Source organism: Ascaphus truei, chromosome 3 (assembly GCF_040206685.1).
Source record: "Ascaphus truei isolate aAscTru1 chromosome 3, aAscTru1.hap1, whole genome shotgun sequence".
Taxonomy (NCBI): Eukaryota; Metazoa; Chordata; class Amphibia; order Anura; family Ascaphidae; genus Ascaphus; species Ascaphus truei.
Genome location: NC_134485.1, coordinates 180,430,215 through 180,450,192, shown reverse-complemented (window position 1 = coordinate 180,450,192; position 19,978 = coordinate 180,430,215). Strand labels below are relative to the sequence as shown.

General features: G+C 41.8%; 2 protein-coding genes across 14 annotated transcripts in view; one reads left to right on the top strand and one right to left on the bottom strand.

Annotated features, from left to right (window-relative positions):
* Positions 1-441: 441 nt before the first annotated feature.
* LOC142489280 (protein CEBPZOS-like) lies at positions 442-13,076 on the bottom strand. Of its 4 annotated transcripts, none has more exons than XM_075589768.1 (5): positions 12,896-13,076; positions 8,772-8,894; positions 1,900-1,944; positions 696-777; positions 442-616 (listed from the first exon to the last, which is right to left on the bottom strand). In XM_075589768.1, exons 2-5 carry the CDS (start codon positions 8,872-8,874, stop codon positions 568-570), a joined length of 279 nt encoding a protein of 92 aa, XP_075445883.1. In that variant the 5' UTR covers positions 8,875-8,894; positions 12,896-13,076; the 3' UTR covers positions 442-567. The 4 variants fall into 4 exon arrangements, with proteins under 4 accessions (XP_075445883.1, XP_075445882.1, XP_075445885.1 ...); XM_075589767.1 differs by having other exon boundaries at positions 12,862-13,047; XM_075589770.1 differs by lacking the exon at positions 12,896-13,076 and adding an exon at positions 12,479-12,842.
* LOC142489277 (HEAT repeat-containing protein 5B-like) overlaps positions 12,996-19,978 on the top strand; it is a 69,248-nt gene continuing 62,265 nt past the window's right edge. For 6 of the 10 annotated variants that reach the window (XM_075589760.1, XM_075589761.1, XM_075589756.1 and 3 more), the window contains exons 1-5: positions 13,394-13,541; positions 13,911-14,075; positions 15,602-15,693; positions 17,933-18,160; positions 19,638-19,849. In XM_075589760.1, the coding sequence (XP_075445875.1) occupies positions 14,033-14,075; positions 15,602-15,693; positions 17,933-18,160; positions 19,638-19,849 (575 nt within the window). In that variant the 5' untranslated portion in view covers positions 13,394-13,541; positions 13,911-14,032. Of the gene's footprint in view, positions 13,133-13,393; positions 13,588-13,910; positions 14,076-15,601; positions 15,694-17,932; positions 18,161-19,637; positions 19,850-19,978 lie in introns of those variants that run through there. The other 4 variants (XM_075589758.1, XM_075589759.1, XM_075589757.1 and 1 more) reach the window with 4 other exon arrangements.

Here is a 19,978-nt window from a genome sequence, read left to right as displayed (position 1 = left end):
CATTTGAGTGTTGGACCTTTTTTCTATTGGAGTTTTGTAGTGATCTTTACGCAAGAAATATGGGGCCGCGCAAATGAAAGTAGCTTATGCGAGTCGCGGATCGAATGCAATGATGAGCATTATGGTTTTAATCGACTGATCTACTAAACGGGATATATACCAAACTGTAATTTCTTGCTCTTAATAGCAATATTACTTCTACATATAAAAGGGGTCTAAGCCACAAAAAAAGAAATTACAAAACTGTAAGCTGAACAGCACTATTGAGGAACTCTTCAGAAAGCCTTGTGGAGCGAGTATATGCAACAGGCAGAACAAAACTATAGCCAACGTGGCTACATCTCTCCATCTTTAATTGTTAAGTGCCTTTGAAATGGTACTAAATAAAATTAGCACTGTTTAAAAGGCAAACCCTTCTCTTTCGCAAATAAATGACAGAAGTGGACAACTCGAGTTTATTCGGCTACGTATCAACACAAAGGCTAAATACTAGCCACATGTTTGTCACACTGTTCATGTGGATGAAGATGGATTTCACTTGACTATTTTGAATAATCCTACATTGCTTTATTTTGTAGATGCAGCAGAAGTTTGTGTAATAACCATCACAAAAAACCTGCAAAAAAAGACACATTACTGTTACAAACTTTCTAAAATACTTGTTTAACATAAAATCTATGACCAACAAAACTCACAATTTTTTTATTGTAGACCACGTTTCTGCATCAAGTTCCCGTGTGCCATATATTCCAGACCATTCATTGGATTTATAGTACACTATATATGAACAAAAGGTTTTTTTAGATTAGGTGTTTCATGCCACTCTTTACTTCGGGTGAAAAACAACTTTTCTAGTGTGATTTATATATGAATATTTAAACACATTACTAATATGTTAATGCAGCAATACAGGTATCATTGTTTAAATTTATTATAGGCGAAGAGCTGAACTGTGTTAATTTCAGCTCTGGGGACACCTTACTTCCAGAATTAACTTTGTAGGGTGTGACGGTTATCTCTTTTCAGTTTAAACATCCCAGTCACGCGGGCCAATAGAATGCCGCACTGGATGACGTTATCTCTAGAAGCAGGGGGTCCAATGAGCTGAAATAAATACAGTGCAGCTCCGAAAACCCCTGCTTCAATCCTGTAATAAAAAAATAAAGTAAAACCCGTATTGCTGCTTTAATTTAACTTATATGATACAGGGATCGCAACCACGTGATCACTTCAATAGCAATCAGTTACAACCAGCATTCCGATGACTGAAATAGGAGTGTTTTTCCTTTCCAATCATGAATGCAATCTCCCATTCGAGAAAGAGCAAAAAAAGGTATGACATTCAGGGTCCCTGGAGTGCCGGCCCTTGTGGCTTTCAGGGACCTTCATAAATGTCACTCTAAAAGGTTAAAAATTAAGACAATGCCTGTAGGCCATGCTTAGAAAATCAGCCACCCTCCCCTTTTTCTGTCCAGTAACTCCACATTCAGTAGTGCTATCGTAGTGCATTCAAAAACCTTCAATGCAAACAGAAAATGTGGTACTTCAATACAATCAACTTATTATGGTGAAGCCATCATTTTAAAACAGAAAACTTATTTTTTAAATAATAACTCAAGTGATTCTACAGTGACAAGTTGTGTTAAAAAAAAAAGTTCTGTTTATTTCAATGTTGACCTACGAGTGATTGGCCTTATATTTTCCACAGTTCATTTCAGGGACTCCCCTTACCACTCTTCTGCTTTTCTATTGCCTACATTTTATCTGACTTTTAGGAAGAAGTGAATTTCGAATCGTTACAGAATTTGAGACTTAACTCACAAACCTACCAATTATAACAGCACAGACTGCAAGGCAGTGCCACCGTGAACTATATAAAAGCAGAAGAAAAAAATGTACCTTCTAAAACAGAGGGAAATCTTCTGTTCATTGTATACCTGAAATCTAGTGAAAGGCAGAAAGATTAGCGATTTATCAGTGGAACACATTACAATCAAATGTACAAAACCCACCTATATTCATATTATATTTATTGTAACAATCACACAATATAGAATACTTGTATAAAAGGTGAGTATTTTAACACAAATTTCTAATCTAAATGTAACCACCCCTTACTTTAGGTCCAAATAATGCCTCAATAGTCTAAATGGTACAAGATCTAAACAACTGGGGCTAAAACGGTACCAAAAATGGACAAACAAATACAAGAAGATGATAGGACAACAGCTATTGTATAATGTTTGACCTATTTTTAGAGTTGATGGTACTTTACAGTCTTTCACTTATTTGCCACCTATGACATATGGTGTTACAGAGCTTTGTTGTTAGAAGTTAAGGCCGGAGTCATCAAAGCACGATGCGGGATAGTCAAACACGATGATGCAGGGTATCGAGCAAATTACTTTATCGGGAGATACTGTCAGACTGAGAGTGACATTCGTCATTGCATTTTTATGACTCCCGGTCTGTCTCCCACATGCACCAGAAGACTTAGACAGATGGATGCTGGGTGAAATTTAAATACATTTACTGTTTAGCCAGGGTACAACCTAGACTTGAAAAACAGATTAGGAGCAAAGTTAATCCCATTGAGTCACAAATAAGAAAACAAACTGAGCATAAAGGGTCTGATTCCTTAAACTCCGGATCAGCTGATGGCAGAAACGCTGATTCAAGTCAATTGGAGTTTTCACCCAAAGTGCGACTGGCCTTGGAGTTTTTACAATCAGTCCCAGAGAGTACTGTAACCATGCTGTAAAATGGCTGCAGTCATCTCTCCTGCTGACAATAAGGCCTCGTAAATTATGGGCATGCCAGCAGTAATTATGGAGGTTTGCCCTCACACCCTGGTGAGGTGCCCTATGTATGGATGGGAGTGGTCACATGCTCTGAATCCATAATTAGTATTGTCAGAGTTGTGTCAGCCCCCAGAGGATACATAAGGCACAGCACTGATCAAAAGTTAGGAGTTCAGAAGTAGTTGCTAAACTGTTGAAGGATTAGGTAATAGTTCTTCCCAGTTCTGGAAGGAGTTAAGAGTGATTCTGTTCTAAGCTGCTGCTTATGAGACTGTGACCAGGGACCTGGCACAGGGTAGATATCCCTGCGGGGATAGGGAATCCCTACATTAGGAGGACTATACCTTTCAAAGGGAAGTACGGTGAACAATGGAGGGCTAAATACACCCATTGTGGAGGGCAGCTGGCCCACCGTATTCAATAAAGATGCTCCTGATTAAAGACACTCTCGTGTGTAAGTGTGGAATCATTGCACAGAGAGGAGCACCACAGAGGAGTTCCTCACCAGGACCATCCACAAGCTCACGCTGGGATCCTGATGAGGTGGAGGCGCTGCACTGGATCTAGGTAGGACTCAAGCACACTACCTCAGCTGCCTGTCTGGGTTGGCAATCCCCACACAACATCATGCGGGAGACTCAGGAGTCCTTTTGCCAACAGGTGCACCACCGGACATCACACTGTAATGGGGACTGGTTAGACCACAGGGGCCAATATGGGATTGGGTGGGTCAGGCCAGGTCAGAAAATCCGTTACAGTACTTAGACAGAAGTAGAAAAATAGAAACGGAGGGAGTCCAGAGATCGAAAGGAAAATATTTTCTAGAGCAGGGGGTGTGCAAAATTTTTAAGTAGCATCCTCTGCCTGCTCTTAACTTCCACACCCCCCCCCCCCTCTTTGGCATCTCTCTCTGTGACGTTGAGACGTTATCGTCATGGCATTGCGATGTTGCGTTGTCATGTGATGCGTTGGCATTTTGTTGCATTGTCGTAGCGACGAGTGTCAAGAGAAGCTGGAGAGAACGGAAGAAGCAATTTAGAGGCCCGGCGCTCTTCCCCAGGCAATCAATTTAAATGTTGTGGAAAAGAGCACGGGGCCTTTGCAAGCGCAGCGCCCCCCCTTTCAACATTTTGTGCCCCCCCCCCCCCGTTTGCACACCTGTTCTACAGATTGGTGAAGCTTAGCAAATGTTGGCCATTTGCAGCTTCCAAAAAAGTTATTAAAGTTATCAAACTTCACTAAAAAATCCTCAAAAGCAAATATCTTACGTAGAAAGCCACTTGTTAGAAATGTTCCTGAAAATAATCGAATTTGTCAACTTTTCCAATATTTTTATACAAAAATTGAGAAGTGTTGAGTGCAAATCAACAAGTTTCCCTCAAACATTTTGCTGATTTACAAAGTTCTTAAAACAAATTACAATAACTTTTATGAAACTACTATATTAAATAAATATATTAATGTAAATACTTTATTACTGAGAACTACTATTAATGGTTAAAATCTACTAGGTCCATCAAAACCAAGTAATAACCCCTGTAAGAGTTTATGGTGTAGAAGTGTCCTTAAATTTAAAACCTCAATAACGCTGGCATGTGGCATAAAGCCATGTATGGTTGTCACACAGTTTGTGTGACCTTTGAAGAGTCAGTATCCTGAATCCTATATATTGGTGTCTCTATTGGTAGGGTCAGTTAGAAATGAATGTTACTGTCTGTATGATCAGTAAGAGCTGTAATAGGATGTTAAAGCATTCCTAGTAATAATATTTGATCCCAAGAGAGCCACTGTATAATATATTGATATTCTAAAGTTGATATATGGCGAGACTGGTAATAGCCAATTTTGTGAAACTGTTAGTGATAATTATGTGAACGGTATATATACAAAATAAGTCATGGGCCGTTTTAGAGCCCAGAAATGAAAAAAAAAACCGTGAAAAAAAACTGTCTCATGGATTGTGTCAGGAAGTAACTGGGACATCTGTGATTGTCCTGGAACAGGATTACACATTTTCTGTGTCTCTTTGCAGCTCACAGATTTCTGTCTCCATAATTCAGCTGCTTGTTAGTTCCCCTGTTCCAGCAGCTAGCTGCATGTGTAAAGATACATTATTGACACTTTCTATCTTTACACTGCCACCAGTTGGTTGCCCTGGCAACCTCCCATTCTCATTACCATGCGTTTGGTTTAGCCTTGTTGTTCCCCTACCCATTTCTGTTTATGGAATGGTCCTTTGACTCTTCCTGCTTGTCACAGGAACATGTGCTTTAGATCTAACTAGCTGGCTTAGTGAGTACATTCTTCCTCCATTACACCCCTGCAAAGGCCATCCTTTTTTACCCCCCCCCCTTTATACCAAGGCACCATCAGCTATTGAAGCACACGCACTACATTACACCATCTTCAAGTACCTTTTATATTTCTGTTGACTCCCCCAATAAAGTTAAAGAATATAGAAGGACTTTGTGTGCTTTCAAAAGGGGTTGCGTTAAATCACTGGAGTCATTCACATCCTACTGTACATGTGATCCTGGTTCCAGAAGAGTGATCGTGTTCAATGTATATACAGATAAAATAGGTGTGTGGATAATTGTCACAACCATCAAATATTTATCATTCTAATTGAATGCTTATCCAAATAGTAAAGATGAGGGTAGGCTGTTACTATTGATAGACGCTGTAGCGTACTGTGTCTCACATGCCTGCCTCTATTTACCGGACAGATTATATTTTGTGTATCGGCTTCAGTAATGGTATACTGAAATCGAGTTAGTGCTCCATAGACAGTATTGGTTTAATATACTGACTGCTAGTGTTTACCTTGTGGGTCCACATCTTTTTATCTAGCTATAGATTGTTAGCCAGAGCTTAGCGTAATAGAACACACTGCCTGTCTAATGCCTTGACTGAGACCTGCGTCTCAGTCACACTTAGTGACGTGAAAAGCAGCACATCACCCGACGCGCTTTTCGTTCCGGGAGGAACTTCTTCATGGGTGGGCTAATGTCATACCAACTGTCTCATACATGGCTTTATGCCACATGCCAGCGCTATTGAGGTTTTAAATGTAAGGACACTTCTACACCATAAACCCTAACAGGGGTTATCACTTGGTTTTGAAGGACCTAGTAGGTTTTAACCATTAATAAAGTATTATTAACATTAATATATTATTTAATCTGGAAGAGGTTGGGTGAGTCATTTATGGATTCTTCTTTCCTTGTATATGCCTCATCTTTATTCCCTGACAGCACCCCTCTAGAACATATTAACACTGTATTAGCTGAGCTGGGGCTCATCCTCTTTATCTCTCACCTTATTACATATTGAGTGAATCATCCCTTGTTTTGGATCTATCAAACCATGTGGAAACCAGAGTAAAACAATATTTTTTAAGATAATTGTACAAGCTGTCTAAACAAAACTAACTAACACCATGTCACTTCAACGTACAGAGTTTAAAGGAACAGTCCCTGCAGAGTCAAAAAAAGAACGAAGGACAGTGGCATGTTAGTAGGTTAAATGGAGATGAACAATCTAAAAAAAAATATTTCACAAATCTTTTTTTAACCGTATTTTCCATGGTAGGCCTTAACCAAATCTGTTGGTCTTTACATTGTTTATCTTATTCTTCTCAAAATTAGAGGTAAATTTGTGTATTTGTTTAGTCCATTGTTTGTGAAATAGGTATAACCAGACAAAAAATAGTTATGGTGGGTAAACAAAATTGACAAAAACCCTCCACCGTACATACAGTAAATAAAAATGCTATGTGGTGAAATTGCATAGCTCAGAGAGGTCTGCAACCCTGTCTTTCACCATTATCGCTTAACAGTGCTTCCACTGTAGCCAGGTACTCTGGGTAATGACATGCAAATGAGCAGTGTCCTTCTTTACTTCTTATCCATTGTAACATGGACCTAAAAGCTTATGCCTGCTGTATTACACAGCTTTCCAGCACAGCCTGGGCAAAGAAGTGCATAGCCAGTAAACCTACTCACAGGCAACATCTATTTCGACCTTTTGGGTATAAGAATAGGTATAAAACTGTAAGGGTGTGTTAGGTACTTTATGTGTGCGCGCGGAGGGAGTGCGGCAGGTTCCGCGACGGCACGATAGTACAGGGTGCCGCCATGTTATTGCGCAATGTTGCAGAGGGCACTAACAAAGTGGAGGTCGCGCATGCGCGATGGAGCGCGCGAACGCCAGGCCAATAAGGGAAAGGCTCTATTAATGGACTACAACTTCCAGGAGCTCTGGATCAGTCACCTGACGCTAGGAGCCAATGAGAAAGCTGGGATTAGAAGGAAGAGGAAGTGGAGAGGGAGACCACGCTAGGGAGGAGAGGAGGACAGAGCCGGAGGAGGTAGTGTGAGTGCAGGGGGTCAGTGACCCGCCTGCATAGGTCAGCTATTCCCCTCAGGCCCATAGGAGAATTCCCTGAGTCACCGTAGGCTGCGGTACTGCAGGGACGATCGATAGCGGAAGGAATTGTCACTTTAGTTAGGGACAACGTACCGAGTTGTGGCCGGTCGCCGTCATCTGGGATCAGACGGCGGGACACCGCGACATCGGGAGGACAAGGAGCGGAGGCACGGATCCTTTGTGAAGAAGGAACGGTCACCGCCGTGACCGGAAGGTACATTGTAATGGAAAGTGCACCAACACCGCTCATCAGGCGCTGATCCCGCCTTAGGAATACCTCTGTAGTGACACTAGCAAGTGGCTAGCGGACTGAGCATACTACCCAATACTTTACAAGGACAACCTCTATAAGAGCGTGGCGGAAGCCACTGTTATACCGGACAAATTCCCTAGAGGTGTGGCTGAGCCACTATAGTATAAGGACTCTAACGTTATAATATATATGCAAGTTATGTGTGATGTTACTGCACCAACACACTTTATTCGAGCAAATACCCAGTATGTACCTGGCAGATACCTGGAATGCGCCGCTCCTCACCTCTGACAAGCCCCGTTGTGTTTGCCTTCCCAGCCTGGGTTCATGCCTGGCTGACGGGCGGCTGATCTGTTAAATGATAATGATTAGGATTTAATAGGCTGCAATGCTTCGCGTGTCTACCAGATGGCATAAATTCATGAATTGTAATGCAGTATGTATGTGTGTGTATATATATATATATATATATATATATATATATATATATATATATATATATATATATATATATATATATATATATATATATATATATATATATATACACACTGTGCAGTATTGCAGCCAGCGGGAATAAAATGCTTCAATCCCTGGCTGGAAAATAACCCAATGCACTCGGGCAGAAAACAGTCACAAACCTCAATACACCCGGGTATACCCGAATTCGTGGGACTAGCCGAGCTCGAATAAAGTGTGTCGCCAGTGTTATATAGAGAATAAGATAAGACTGCCTATGCATAGTAAAACTTGGTTGCACGCACTGTATGGTATGTTTCTTGCCCAGGGCAATCTTACATAACGGGGATCCTGGGCAAGTGGAGGCGCTGCGCTAGAACCGTTACCCCAGGCTCCCAGCTAGCGGAGGCTCAGATCTCCTGGAGCCGCAGGTTGTGTACAGTACCAGTAGTCCCTTAGGAAGGCGTCAGAAAAAGGGCTACAAAACCATCATTGATTAAACAGATAAGTAGCTACCTGTATGCATGAATTCAATGGGCCTGGAGAAAAGTAAAACGTGCTTTTTTTTAACAGGATACTTACTTTAAGATTAGTTTAATTTTTCTAAGTTAGTGGAATATACTCATGTTTTTTTACCTGCCACGTGGGACTGCCCCTTTAAATCAAGATAAATACCCGAAGATGAAAATTCACATTTTGATATTATTTCGCATTAAAAAAATAAATAGATATGTATGTTGCAGGTGCTATTCTGTGTACGAGACTGCATACAGTTGTCTTTACTTGCAGGTACTTTGTGTTGTGTAACTTTGAGTGCACCTCAGTACTACCTTGGCTCACGTTCAATTTATGAAACAGAGCGTATGCCCCAACCACACCGGCCACTTCCAGCAATATAATGCCTTTCAAGATCTTCTTGGCGACGGGTTCCATGCTGACGACCAACCTGGAATCTGATAACAGGTGGGGGGGGGGGGGGGGGGTTTGTCTTAAACTGTAGTTTGATTTACTTAAAAATGTATATTATGAGTAAAGTACAACCTTTTAAGAAAAAACATACTGTACACTAAATTATCGATGTATGCATAAAATACAATTACGATACACCTTTGGCACATTCTGTGTAAGCGATTTTAAAACGTTCCTTAATAGTGGTCTTAAGGTTTATTTTAAAGCGGTAGTCCATCTACATTTTCACGACACCACTCATCATTATTCAAATAACTTACATCTGCTGCAGTCTAATAACCCCCTGTACGTTTATACTAAATAGAAATAAAAACTGGACAGACGGGAAGGGGCACAGGTTGATTTATCTTGAAATGTAGGTTTCTAACCACTAATCTACATTGTAATACCCTAAAAACAAGGACTTAATATGTTATATTAGTATATTCTACCATCATATATTGCTTTCTAAGAAGTTATCTTGACATCACTGATTTGCTTCTTATATACTCCTGTGCTGCATTTGCACCATGTGAGTAAATGATTAATATGCACACTAATTATTCTGCAGTTATGTAATACTGTACAACAGCAGAAGATGGACACAATATAATTAGAATAAGTGCTGAAACTTTGAACTTTCCTTAGAACCGGATAACACCCTAATTCCTTATATAGCAAATGCATTCTAGTTTTTTTTCCCGTTTCCAAGTTTGTTGTACAGTAGATTGTTGTCATGCTATCATCTGATCATGGGAATGTTTATCAAGATTAATCCATTTTCTTCAGCCATTACAACTCCCCAAACCACTCACTAAAGGTGCCAGCAAAGTGAAAACAGAGTAAAAATGATAGACATTTTTGCAGGACTTAATTTGAGTCATGCTTCATTTTGCAAGTCTTCATACATACTGCATCACCCATTGTGTTCTAGTACCCATTACTAAAATGAATAAAACAAGGAATTTGGAAAACTACATTTAATAGCACAGCACTATTTTGATGCAAACATCAGACACTTGATTTTAACATATTTTTGCATTGTGTACATGAATTGGCTGTTCACAAATCCCAATTGCAGACCAATGGGCTAGATTAAATCTTTGCTCTCAATGTAGTCGTATACCTGGATATTTTTGGTAAAAAGCCCTTTTTTAAAGTAGAAAGACATTCAACCCTTTTATGTATACTTGGCCAAGCCTCGTATGGTGCAAAATGTATTATAACTGATATATGTAGATTTATAACACAAACTATGCAATATTCTGTAAAAGTCAAAATACAGTAGACACTTTAAATCTCTGCAGACTTCACAATCTAATTTTGATTCCTTGAAGCAAAGGGGGGGTGGGGGAGGGGAGACCTCAGCCTGAGGAATATTTCTCTAGCCGCTGATGCGAGGTACCGTACCCAAGTCTATAAATATGGAGGTAACACACTGGAATTACCCAAAACAAAAAGTAAGATGTAAGGGTCACTCAGATAACTCACACATTGAAAATTTGAGAGGATGTGTATATAAACCAATCACTTCATGCAAAATCTCAATTACATTCATATTTTGTGAATGTTTGGTGTCTAAAAGAAAGAAATCCCAAATAATTTTTTTTAAATCAAAAATAGATAAAAGGAGGGAGAAAGAGAGCAACATTATTTTTAAACTATTGTCAATTGGAGGAGCGGCTAAGTGAGTAAAGACACTGACTGGCACGGAGTTTTAAGCAGGGGAACCTGTTCCCTGTCCCCCTGATGAAGTGTGACACGAAACGCATAGGATAGCCATTGCATGCTGGGTAATTACGTGACAACGCTATACGCCTAGCACTGCCTACATGAGTGCAGGGATCACTACACGTGGACGCCAGTTTAGAACTTCCCCTAAGCACACGCCAACTGCGATCCAGAGGGGGATATTGCCTGGACTACGGACCTTCCGTTTGAGTGATATACCCATTCTGTGTACTTGGATCCATATGATTCCACTTTTATCGTAAGTTGTGTACTTGTTATTTTAATATGAGTTTATAAATGTACTTATGCACTTTCAGTTATTCTTTTCCTTCTTCTCTGCGCCCCCATTCTTTTTGTTATATGTGTGTGAGTCCTCTCAAGCCTCGCTGATCACGGGAGACGGGGAGCAGCATTAAAGAGGGATCTCCAGGGAGACATTTGACAGCCAGCGCGCACTAAAACTCTTTACTCGTGTCGGCTCCCTGTGACCTTGGGCAAGTCACCTTATCTCCCCTGTGCCTCAAGCACCAAAAACATAAGATAGTAAACTCCATGGGACAGGGACCTGTGCCTGCAAAATGTCTCTGTAAAGCGCTACGTAAAACTAGCAGCGCTATACAAGAACATATTATTAATTGGACTTATTCCCAAACTGCACTTAAAAAGTTATTTCTTAATACTAAGGCCCAGTCAACAACAAATTTGCTTTGAACAGAAAAAAAAACCCTTTATAGTAGTAACGATTTCCCCACTCTGTGCTCATAAAACTGATTGTCACTGATCAGTTCATTATTGGCATACCATATTAGGCCAAGTACTTAATCCCTCAACCGTCACTGTAGAGTTGGGCGTTATACTGATATGATAGTAATATTGCAATAATAAAAAAAATGACGATGTCGATATGTACATTTTTTATTACTGCTGTATCAGTCAGCCATAGTAATTGTTGACATTTTAAGGTAAGCTAGTAATATGCAGTTTCAGACGAGGCATCTTCAAAGAAGGCAGAGCCGCCAAGTAAACCAGGATCTTTGGACCCCTATATTTCACCCAACCCTCAAATGCAGTGATACACCCCTGGAGGATCGCTTTGCCCAGTGTTTGCGCTCTGCCTGTTACTCACTTCCGCACCCATCTCTAATGTTCAAGGACAGGGGGAAGTGTGACTTATTTTAAAATGAAATTGATAAAAAAAAAAAAAAACATTTAATCTGTAATAAATGTTAAGAGCCAATGCCTTCTACATTTCCCCTTTTATACATTATAGATCCCCCCCCCCCCAATAATTAAGAGTTGATATATTTTTCTATTGTACATATATGGATCATATTTGTTTTATACTAATTATTGTAGTTTTTTATATTTCCAAACCCTAGGTCACTGGATGTGCCTTATTTATTTTAGATAATAAAACATCATAAAAGGTAGTTATGGCATGGTACTTATATTTTGTCTGGGAGAATCTTTAATACAGAAATGACTCCCTTAGACTTGTCTTTATGTGGTAGCCTAATGAAGAGCTCCTAGACAACTACTTAGTTTGATGATAGTCATGTACATAATCCACCAGTACTGTTTATACTCCATATACCTCTGCCATCTGTTAAAAATATCCCTTAATTCAAAGCATGGGTTGATCCTTCTCTTAAGAAAAGCCTCTCTATTTCTGTCGTCAGTGGTGTTTTTGTAGGGAAATAAGTTGCCAAAAACCTGAGGGGGGGGAAATGAACAGATCTAAGCCTACAGTAACTAAATTAGCTTTAATATAGAAATATCTGAGAGGCTCATTTGTATTTCTTTCATCCCCCTTCCAAATAATTGTACAAATCACTGTAGTTTCTGGTTAGCTGCTTACATAAGGCGATGGCGCTCACTTCCCTTGAAAACCCAGCCCTGTTATCAAGGTCAACTTAAAATACAGAATGCCACCATGCTGCAGGTTACAGAAACACTTTCAGCCGGTGCATGGGCCTTGCTGGGTTACTAGATAGCACAGTATCTGCTGCGCACGTGGCGAGGATTGCTATACACTGCGGTTATGTTTCCCTCGTGGGAGGGCTGCTTTTTATGGACTGCCTTAATAAAGCAAACCCGTTGCCATCAGGTCAATGTCACCCCCTCCACTTATCTCCTACAGATAACACGTGTCCTTATAATGTGCCGTATAACACACTACTGCTCTCCCCAACACAACAACTGCAGCAGCGTCACACTGCGCGGGGCTTTATATAACCTCACCCGCCCCTCCTTCCACGTGACCCCGTGTTCTTACAACGCGGAGACGACGGCAGCAGTTATAGTCAAGTATGTCAGCGAGGTGACGTCTGCAACGTACGATATCTGACGCGTGACCGCACCGAACGTGCCCTCGCTGCTACTGGCAAACAACTCTCTCGCCATCATTGTTACTGGCAAAACAATTCTCCCGCCATCACTGTTACTGGCAAAACAACTCTCCCGTCATCACTGTTTCTGGCAAAATAAGACGTTGCCCGCCGCGCCTCAAGAAGTGAGTTGACATGAAAGATCCATATGCTGAGATAACCGTGTATTCGTGTCTATAGTACAGATTGTGTTTAAAACGATACACTGTAAATACATATTTATTGGTGTTAAAAATCTCAGTGTCAGTGGTGCAAACTACTGTATTGTCACATCTAGTGTGGGGTTTTATATTATTGATTTGTTGCCGGGGAGCGAGGCTGTCAGGGGCACAGTTGACCGTATCCAAGATGGCTACCGCAAACGTGATTGTGTCAACGCGCGGCCGAGGACCAGCAGCCGGTTTTGCTTGTCGCGCTCATGACGCGTTTTTGTTTGTCGCGCTCACGACGTGTGGTGAAGGGAGAGAAGAAGCTTCCTGGAAGAGGAATCCGCAGAGGCATCTGACAGCAGCTGTATAACCAGAGAGGGCTAATGTGAGATGGATGTATCCACCCATCCTGGGGAAGGGGAATAAGGGATGTGTGTATATATCCTGGGGAGTGATAAAAAAAAAAAGTGGATGCATATATCCTTGGGAGGGGAAATAAGAGGGGTATATATCCTGAGGTTTGGGAGATAAGGGGCTGTATATCCTGGGGAGGGATAATAATGGGGGAGAGTGTAACCTGGAAGGGTAATAAAGGAGGGTGCATAATCTGGGGAGGATTTAGAGAGATGCAAATACCCAGGGGAGTGGTAGCAGGGGCTCTTATATCCATTACAAATCATTAGTGGGTGTCTGACCAGGAGAGAGCAGTAAGACATTGTGTGTAAATAGGTGCTAACTTGTTTGTCTTCCTCAGGCATCAGGGATCTGAGGTGGACAAAGCATCAGAGCAGGAATTGAGCTGGCTCACAGCTTGCTGCTGAAGGAAGATGCCTTGGTGCAGATCACAGAGGCTAAGAAGTCTGTCTTCATCTTTGAATGGTTGCGGTTCCTGGACAAAGTACTTACCGCTGCAAACAGGGTAGGTTTCTTGATTACCATTTTATAAACTGTCACCCATTCTGTCAATGCATTTAATTAATACACCAAGAAGTCTGTGTTCAGCATTCATTACATGTTTTATGTGGAAATCAGTTGTATTTCCTTTGAATAATTACATAACTAGTATTCTATCTAAAAAGTGCTTAAAGGGCAATCCTAGATAAGGACAAAGAGAGATAACCGGTTAAATGTAACACAAGTACAGTATGTGTATATTTGTTGCTGGACATACTGTATTTCCATGGTAACCAAATGCTCTGGTGTGTTTTAGGGATAAGACCCATTGTGAGCTCTACCTACAAGCAAATTGCTGACCCACTCTTTATTTTATTTTTTTTGCATGTAAACTGTAACGAAGGCAAAAAAAGTAAGAAACTTCCAAAAACATTTGAATGGCAGTTACAGCCAGAAAGAGAGTGATACTCTGTATCGCGCTTTGATAAATCATATAAATAATCGAAACCAAAAATAATATGCACAGTCAAATGAAACACATTACAGAAAAGTCCTATAGCAAAAAGCCATGAGGTAGAATGTCAGTGTCGGCTACTTTTTCGTTATGGAAGTTTTCTTGTTTATATTGCTATCCTAGTGACTTCATTACAGCTATTGTATTGAGGATTAGGTTCTGCAAGAAAAATAGCACCACTATTGTATTGTATGTCTTTATTTATATAGCGCCATTAATGTACATAGCGCTATTGGGAATATATATGTCGCTGTGCAACGCAGCTGTTCTATTTAAGAACTAATTATGCTATCGTTATTAGCCAAACAGATAAAGGTGGGTGACAGTAGCACCAGTGTTGATCAAAAGAATGATCAGAAAGAATTCCCCTTATAAATAGCACTCAATTGTCATATATATTATTTAGAGTGGACACAAATGGTCCTGCTGGAAATTACAACAATAGACTTCTTGTAATTTACAGCAGGACCATTTGTGTCCACTCTAAATAATATATATGACAATTGAGTGCTATATATAAGGGGATTCTTTCTGATCATTCTTTTGATCAACACTGGTACTACTGTATAAATACCCTTGTAGCACCTGTCATTCACTCCTGTGCATATATTAATAATGGTGACTGCGGTCTCATTCACGTATCAAAGGTGGGTGACAATAATAACTTTATTTCATATAGCCCTTTTCTTCTAAACACAAAGCACTTCACAATTACAGTATAGTGCACAGTATGCAGCATTGTATATAGCCCTGAAGAGCTTTTCAATTTGTTTTTAGTTTGAGGCACAGCAAGATAAAGTGATTTGTGCAAGGTCACGAAGAGCTGACACCGGGATTTGAACCCCTGCTCAGTTTCCATTTTCAAACTCTGTGTCGTTATCAAAGTCAGTGTCTTTACTCACTGAGCCACTGTATCAAGCCATTACGTAGGACCTGGTGATAATAGAAAGATGCACATTATTCATAGGAACCTCAGTCATGTTTTTCATTGAGTCATCATGATTAATAATTTGTTTCACTTTTTTGCTGCCCTGTAGGACGGCTCCTTGAATGCCTCAGCCCTGGTCTCTGCAGCTTTGGACTTGCCCTAGCAACTCCTGAGCCAAGTAGTGTTCCTCAAATATTTTTTGTAAGCACTTTTTACATGGTAGATTTGTGGCTGCAAGGCTCAACAATGATCCTATCCTTGTGTTTTATTTACTTCTGGAAAATTATATTTAATTGAAAAGTAAGAGTATTTAAAAAAATGAGGCGGTAATTATTTAGGTCAACAGGTCAGTTTTTTTTTTTATTTATAAAAATGTTTTACCAGGTAGTAACCTCGTTTTCAGGTTTGTCCTTGGCATAGAGTTATTACAATATATGGTTACATTACAAGAACAGAAGTTATACATTTCATGGACCGAGTTGGAAAATTGGGTAGAGGGGATAAAAGGGCTGTTGAGTTTCAGATTGAAATAAGAACCTTTAATATCAGCAAACAGCTCACACCCTTTGACTGTCCAATGGCTGCGCCAAAGTATGTCAGCCTTTGGGGCGACACAGATGTACACTGAAATGGTTCAGATTGAATGCAGCTGTGAATTCAAAGGCCTTTGCCCTCTTGGCTCATTAACATTCCATTGGGTAGAGTTGATGTTCCACATAGTACAAGCAAATGTTAATCCTTGGCAAGCTGGTTCTGTGCAGATGGGAGCAGGTCTGGGAGAACCCCATCAGGCGCCCGCTTTTGGGGCGGCGCTGATGTACACAGAAAAAGTTGCAAAGAAGTAATATGTATTGCCTGCACAGAAACACTGGTCTGTGAAGTTTTGAGCACCATAGTGTAACGGTGAAGGGGTTAACCAAGCTCACTAATAAAGGTTCAGCCCACTTGCTTACACCTGATCCGTGAGTTGAGGTCCTAGAGTGTCAGCTCTTGGACCCAGATGTCCTAAATGCATTACTGTGACTGGGTGCAAATTATGCGACAATAAAGAATCATGTGTGTTTTGCCTTTCCTGGGATGCTGGGATCGGGAGGTTTCTAGGCTGTAAGTTTCAGAGCTGGTTTGTCGGAGAAATTCTTCACAGAATGTGGCTATGTATCGGGGTTCCAGAGTTATGGGATACCCCAGGAATTGGATCCGGGAATCGAGTGAGATTCTCGGATACAGCCAAGCACATTGCTCCGGGCAAACCCTGACTCTGAAAACGCTATTGTGACTCACCGCCAGGATTCCTGCTGCAGCATCTTCCAGACAAGGTAAACGGGCATGAAGGGGCTAATGTATACCTACGGTCACCCATGGGGTCCCTAGTATAAAGAGTGGTACCCAGATACATGCCCAGGTACCCTGCACCTAGTATTGCGGTTCAGGGGGCACTCCAGGTAAGTGATAAAGTTGAGAGTGGTTCGTGTGTGTAAAAGTTTTACAAGTTATTTTTCTAAAGTGTGCCAAGTATGAGGCTAGTGAGGGTAGGTGCTATATACACTCACTCCATCCCTGACACCAGAACAGAGACTTATATATTTTACCACACATAAGACACAGTATATTTTATTAAAGGATTATATTTAATAGGTATATGTACTGGTAACCTGTAAATGAACTGTGGGATTTCCAAGTCATGGCTTCCGAGCAGACCAGATGGCTACCACGCTTGGTGCCTATGGGTCTGTGAGAAGTCAGGACTTGAAAGTCTCAGGGATGCCAAGGTGTTAGAACAGGAGGGGTACTGCAGTTCTGCTTGAGTACCCGCCTCCTGGGCTAACACGGGGCTATCCGACCACCGTTTGCCAGAACCCATACTCTGTGGAGCCTGGACAGCGGGTGGGCTCAGTATGCAAAAAGGCAGAGGTGCCAGGTTGGCGCATGCCCCTTGACAGACTGAGAAAGGTGCCCACCCAGCTTTACAATACTGGCAAATCGGTGATTGGCTGGCAGGAGAATTCCCACGCTTTGATAGGCTGCAGATGTTAGTGAGGGAGACACTGAAACCCATAAAGGGACTTGCAGCCAATCAGGAGCGCAGATTCCAAGTGCCAAACCAACAGCGGCAAATTCAAAGATGCTCTCTACTGAATAGACTCGAGCCGGCTTTAAAGATTTTCAACTCAGAAAAGTTTCTAAGTCCCGCTTTTTGAGAACGTAGCGGTCGCAGTTGGCATTGCGCCGAGATCAGTTCCAGGACTTTCGTGAGTACCTACCGGTCAAGGAAAAGGGTTCCTACAGAGGTCATTTTTGGGAATTTCATTCTTAGGATAGATGTATTCGTTAGCCCTGTTCCCAGTAAGTGTGTTAACGTTGTAAATTGTGTTACATTGTGTGTATGTCTTTTCCTGAAATAAATTACAATTTCTTTTACCTCCTTGCGGGGCCGCTACAGTCAGCGGGGGAGCGGATCGAGCACCCGGGACACCCCCCATGGCTTTCAATTGTGTGCACGCGCTGCGCGCCCCCGCGCTCTCCTCCCAGGGATGCCGCTGTGTCCTCTCCCCGCACTCTCCGCACTGTGACCCGCCTCCTGTACTGGCTGCACGGGTTCCCACACCTGCAGCTCTCCCTGCGGCCCAGGGGCAGCGACTTCAACCCCACGGACAGCGGCTACCGGCAGGTCAGTGCCACCCGCGGCCTGTGTGCAGGGGGTGTGTAAGTGCCACGGCCTTTGTACAGGACGTGACTGGGTCTATCCTTAGCCTGGTAGTGGGTGCAGCTCTGTGTGGGACAAGGTGCAGCCTGTGGCTGTGAAGTTCCCTGTGTCAGTGGGTGCAACCTGTGGCTGTGATGCCCCCGTGTCAGTGGGTGCCTGTGATGCCCCCCCTGCCCTTTGCCGCCCCTCCCTGCCCTTTGCCCCCCTGCCCCTCCCTGCCCTTTGCCCCCCTGACCTTTGCCCTCCACGCCCCTTGGCCCCTCCCCCGCCCTTCCACGCCCCTCCCCCCGCCCTTCCACGCCCCTCACCCCCCCTACCCTTCCACACCCCCTCCCCCCCCCGCCCTTCCACTCCATGCCCCCTGCCCTTCCACGCCTGGGCAACGCCGGGTATATCAGCTAGTATCTTCTATATTTCCTTCTGTTTCTAACATTCTAATACATTATTTGTGTGTTATCTCTTTGGAAACAGTTAAATCCCATGTAACCAACCACAATCGTTTTTGAAAACACTTTTTAACCATTTTAAATTTGCATCCTTAAATACATGTAACAATGCTAAAAGCTAAGATCTGGCTACTTTTGTTGCATTTGAAGTTAGTTACAAATTGTATGTCTTAAGGCGTTCTGAATGAGTGTGAGTTTTCCAATGAAGAAATTTAATTTACCCATAGCCCTCACTGTCCTTATCAGAGAGCCAACAAAGATAAGGAGAGGGGCAAGAGGAGAGTTTTGTGTGGACAAATGCATGTTGGAAACAGTGATAAACACAGAAGGTAGTAACTAGAGGCAATATAACACCTCCTGAGTCGCAGCTCATGTTTCCAAACAAACTGTAAAAAAAATGTCTTTATAAATACTTATAGATGTCAGATTGTGGTTTCAAGTAATCGATCACCCAGATGTAACCCCTTAACCATGTCACTGCCATCAATACACTTGGTTCCTACTGAGGACTTGACCCTTTAAATGTCATCCAGCTTGGAGTGCTGAATACCACCCATATTTTATTTCTTGATGGCACAATGACTAGCACAAATACATTAACTGCTTTTTTTTACTGCAAACAAGGCAGCACAATTGATTGCATTTCACTTAATGGACAAAGCTAAATATTGTCCCCGAAGCCTTTCACATGACATTTGTTTCTCAATTTATGTATACCAATTTAGTGAAAGGGATTTATTGCTTGGCAATGCTTTATTCAATGTGTATATTTAGAACATGGAATCTCTCACTTACCAATATTTTGCTTATTCTCTGGCAATGAAGGGTTAAGGCACTGTTCAGTAAACTGGTGAGCTGTGGGTCTGCTCCTTGTGACCGTGGGCAAGGCTGTTCGACCTTTTTGTGTTTCAGGAACTAATGTGTAGATTGCAAACTTCTTGTATTGTGCTGCATACACGAGATGTAAACTAAATAAAAGTACATTCCTATCACAGACGGACATCAAAGACAACCAGAAGAAGCTTGTGGAACAGGTCACCGGTCTCATAAGCAGCCCCCCAGGACCGCCCACTCGCAAACTATTAGCCAAGAACCTTGCCACACTCTACAGCATTGGAGACACTTTCACTGTCTTCCAAATCCTGGACAAGTGCAATGAAATGATCAAGAGTAAAGACGACACTGCTGCCTATCTACCAACTAAACTGTAAGTTTGAAGGCTGCAGTAGGGTGACCATCTGTTTTGTACATACTGAAAATAAATGGGATGGGGGGAAGAGGGGATGTAACCTCAAGCTACTGTCTAAGAGACGGTGCCAGGGGTAAAGAAATCAGG

Excerpts from the sequence above, each read along its gene's own strand:
- LOC142489280 (XM_075589768.1), bottom strand. The coding sequence starts at position 8,874 with ATGGAACCCGTCGCCAAGAAGATCTTGAAAGGCATTATATTGCTGGAA. Across the intron at positions 1,945-8,771 it reads TAAATTGAACGTGAGCCAAG|ATTTCAGGTATACAATGAAC; the intron begins GTAGTACTGAGG and ends GCCTTTCACTAG. Across the intron at positions 617-695 it reads TGGTCTACAATAAAAAAATT|GTTTTTTGTGATGGTTATTA; the intron begins GTGAGTTTTGTT and ends CTTTTTTTGCAG.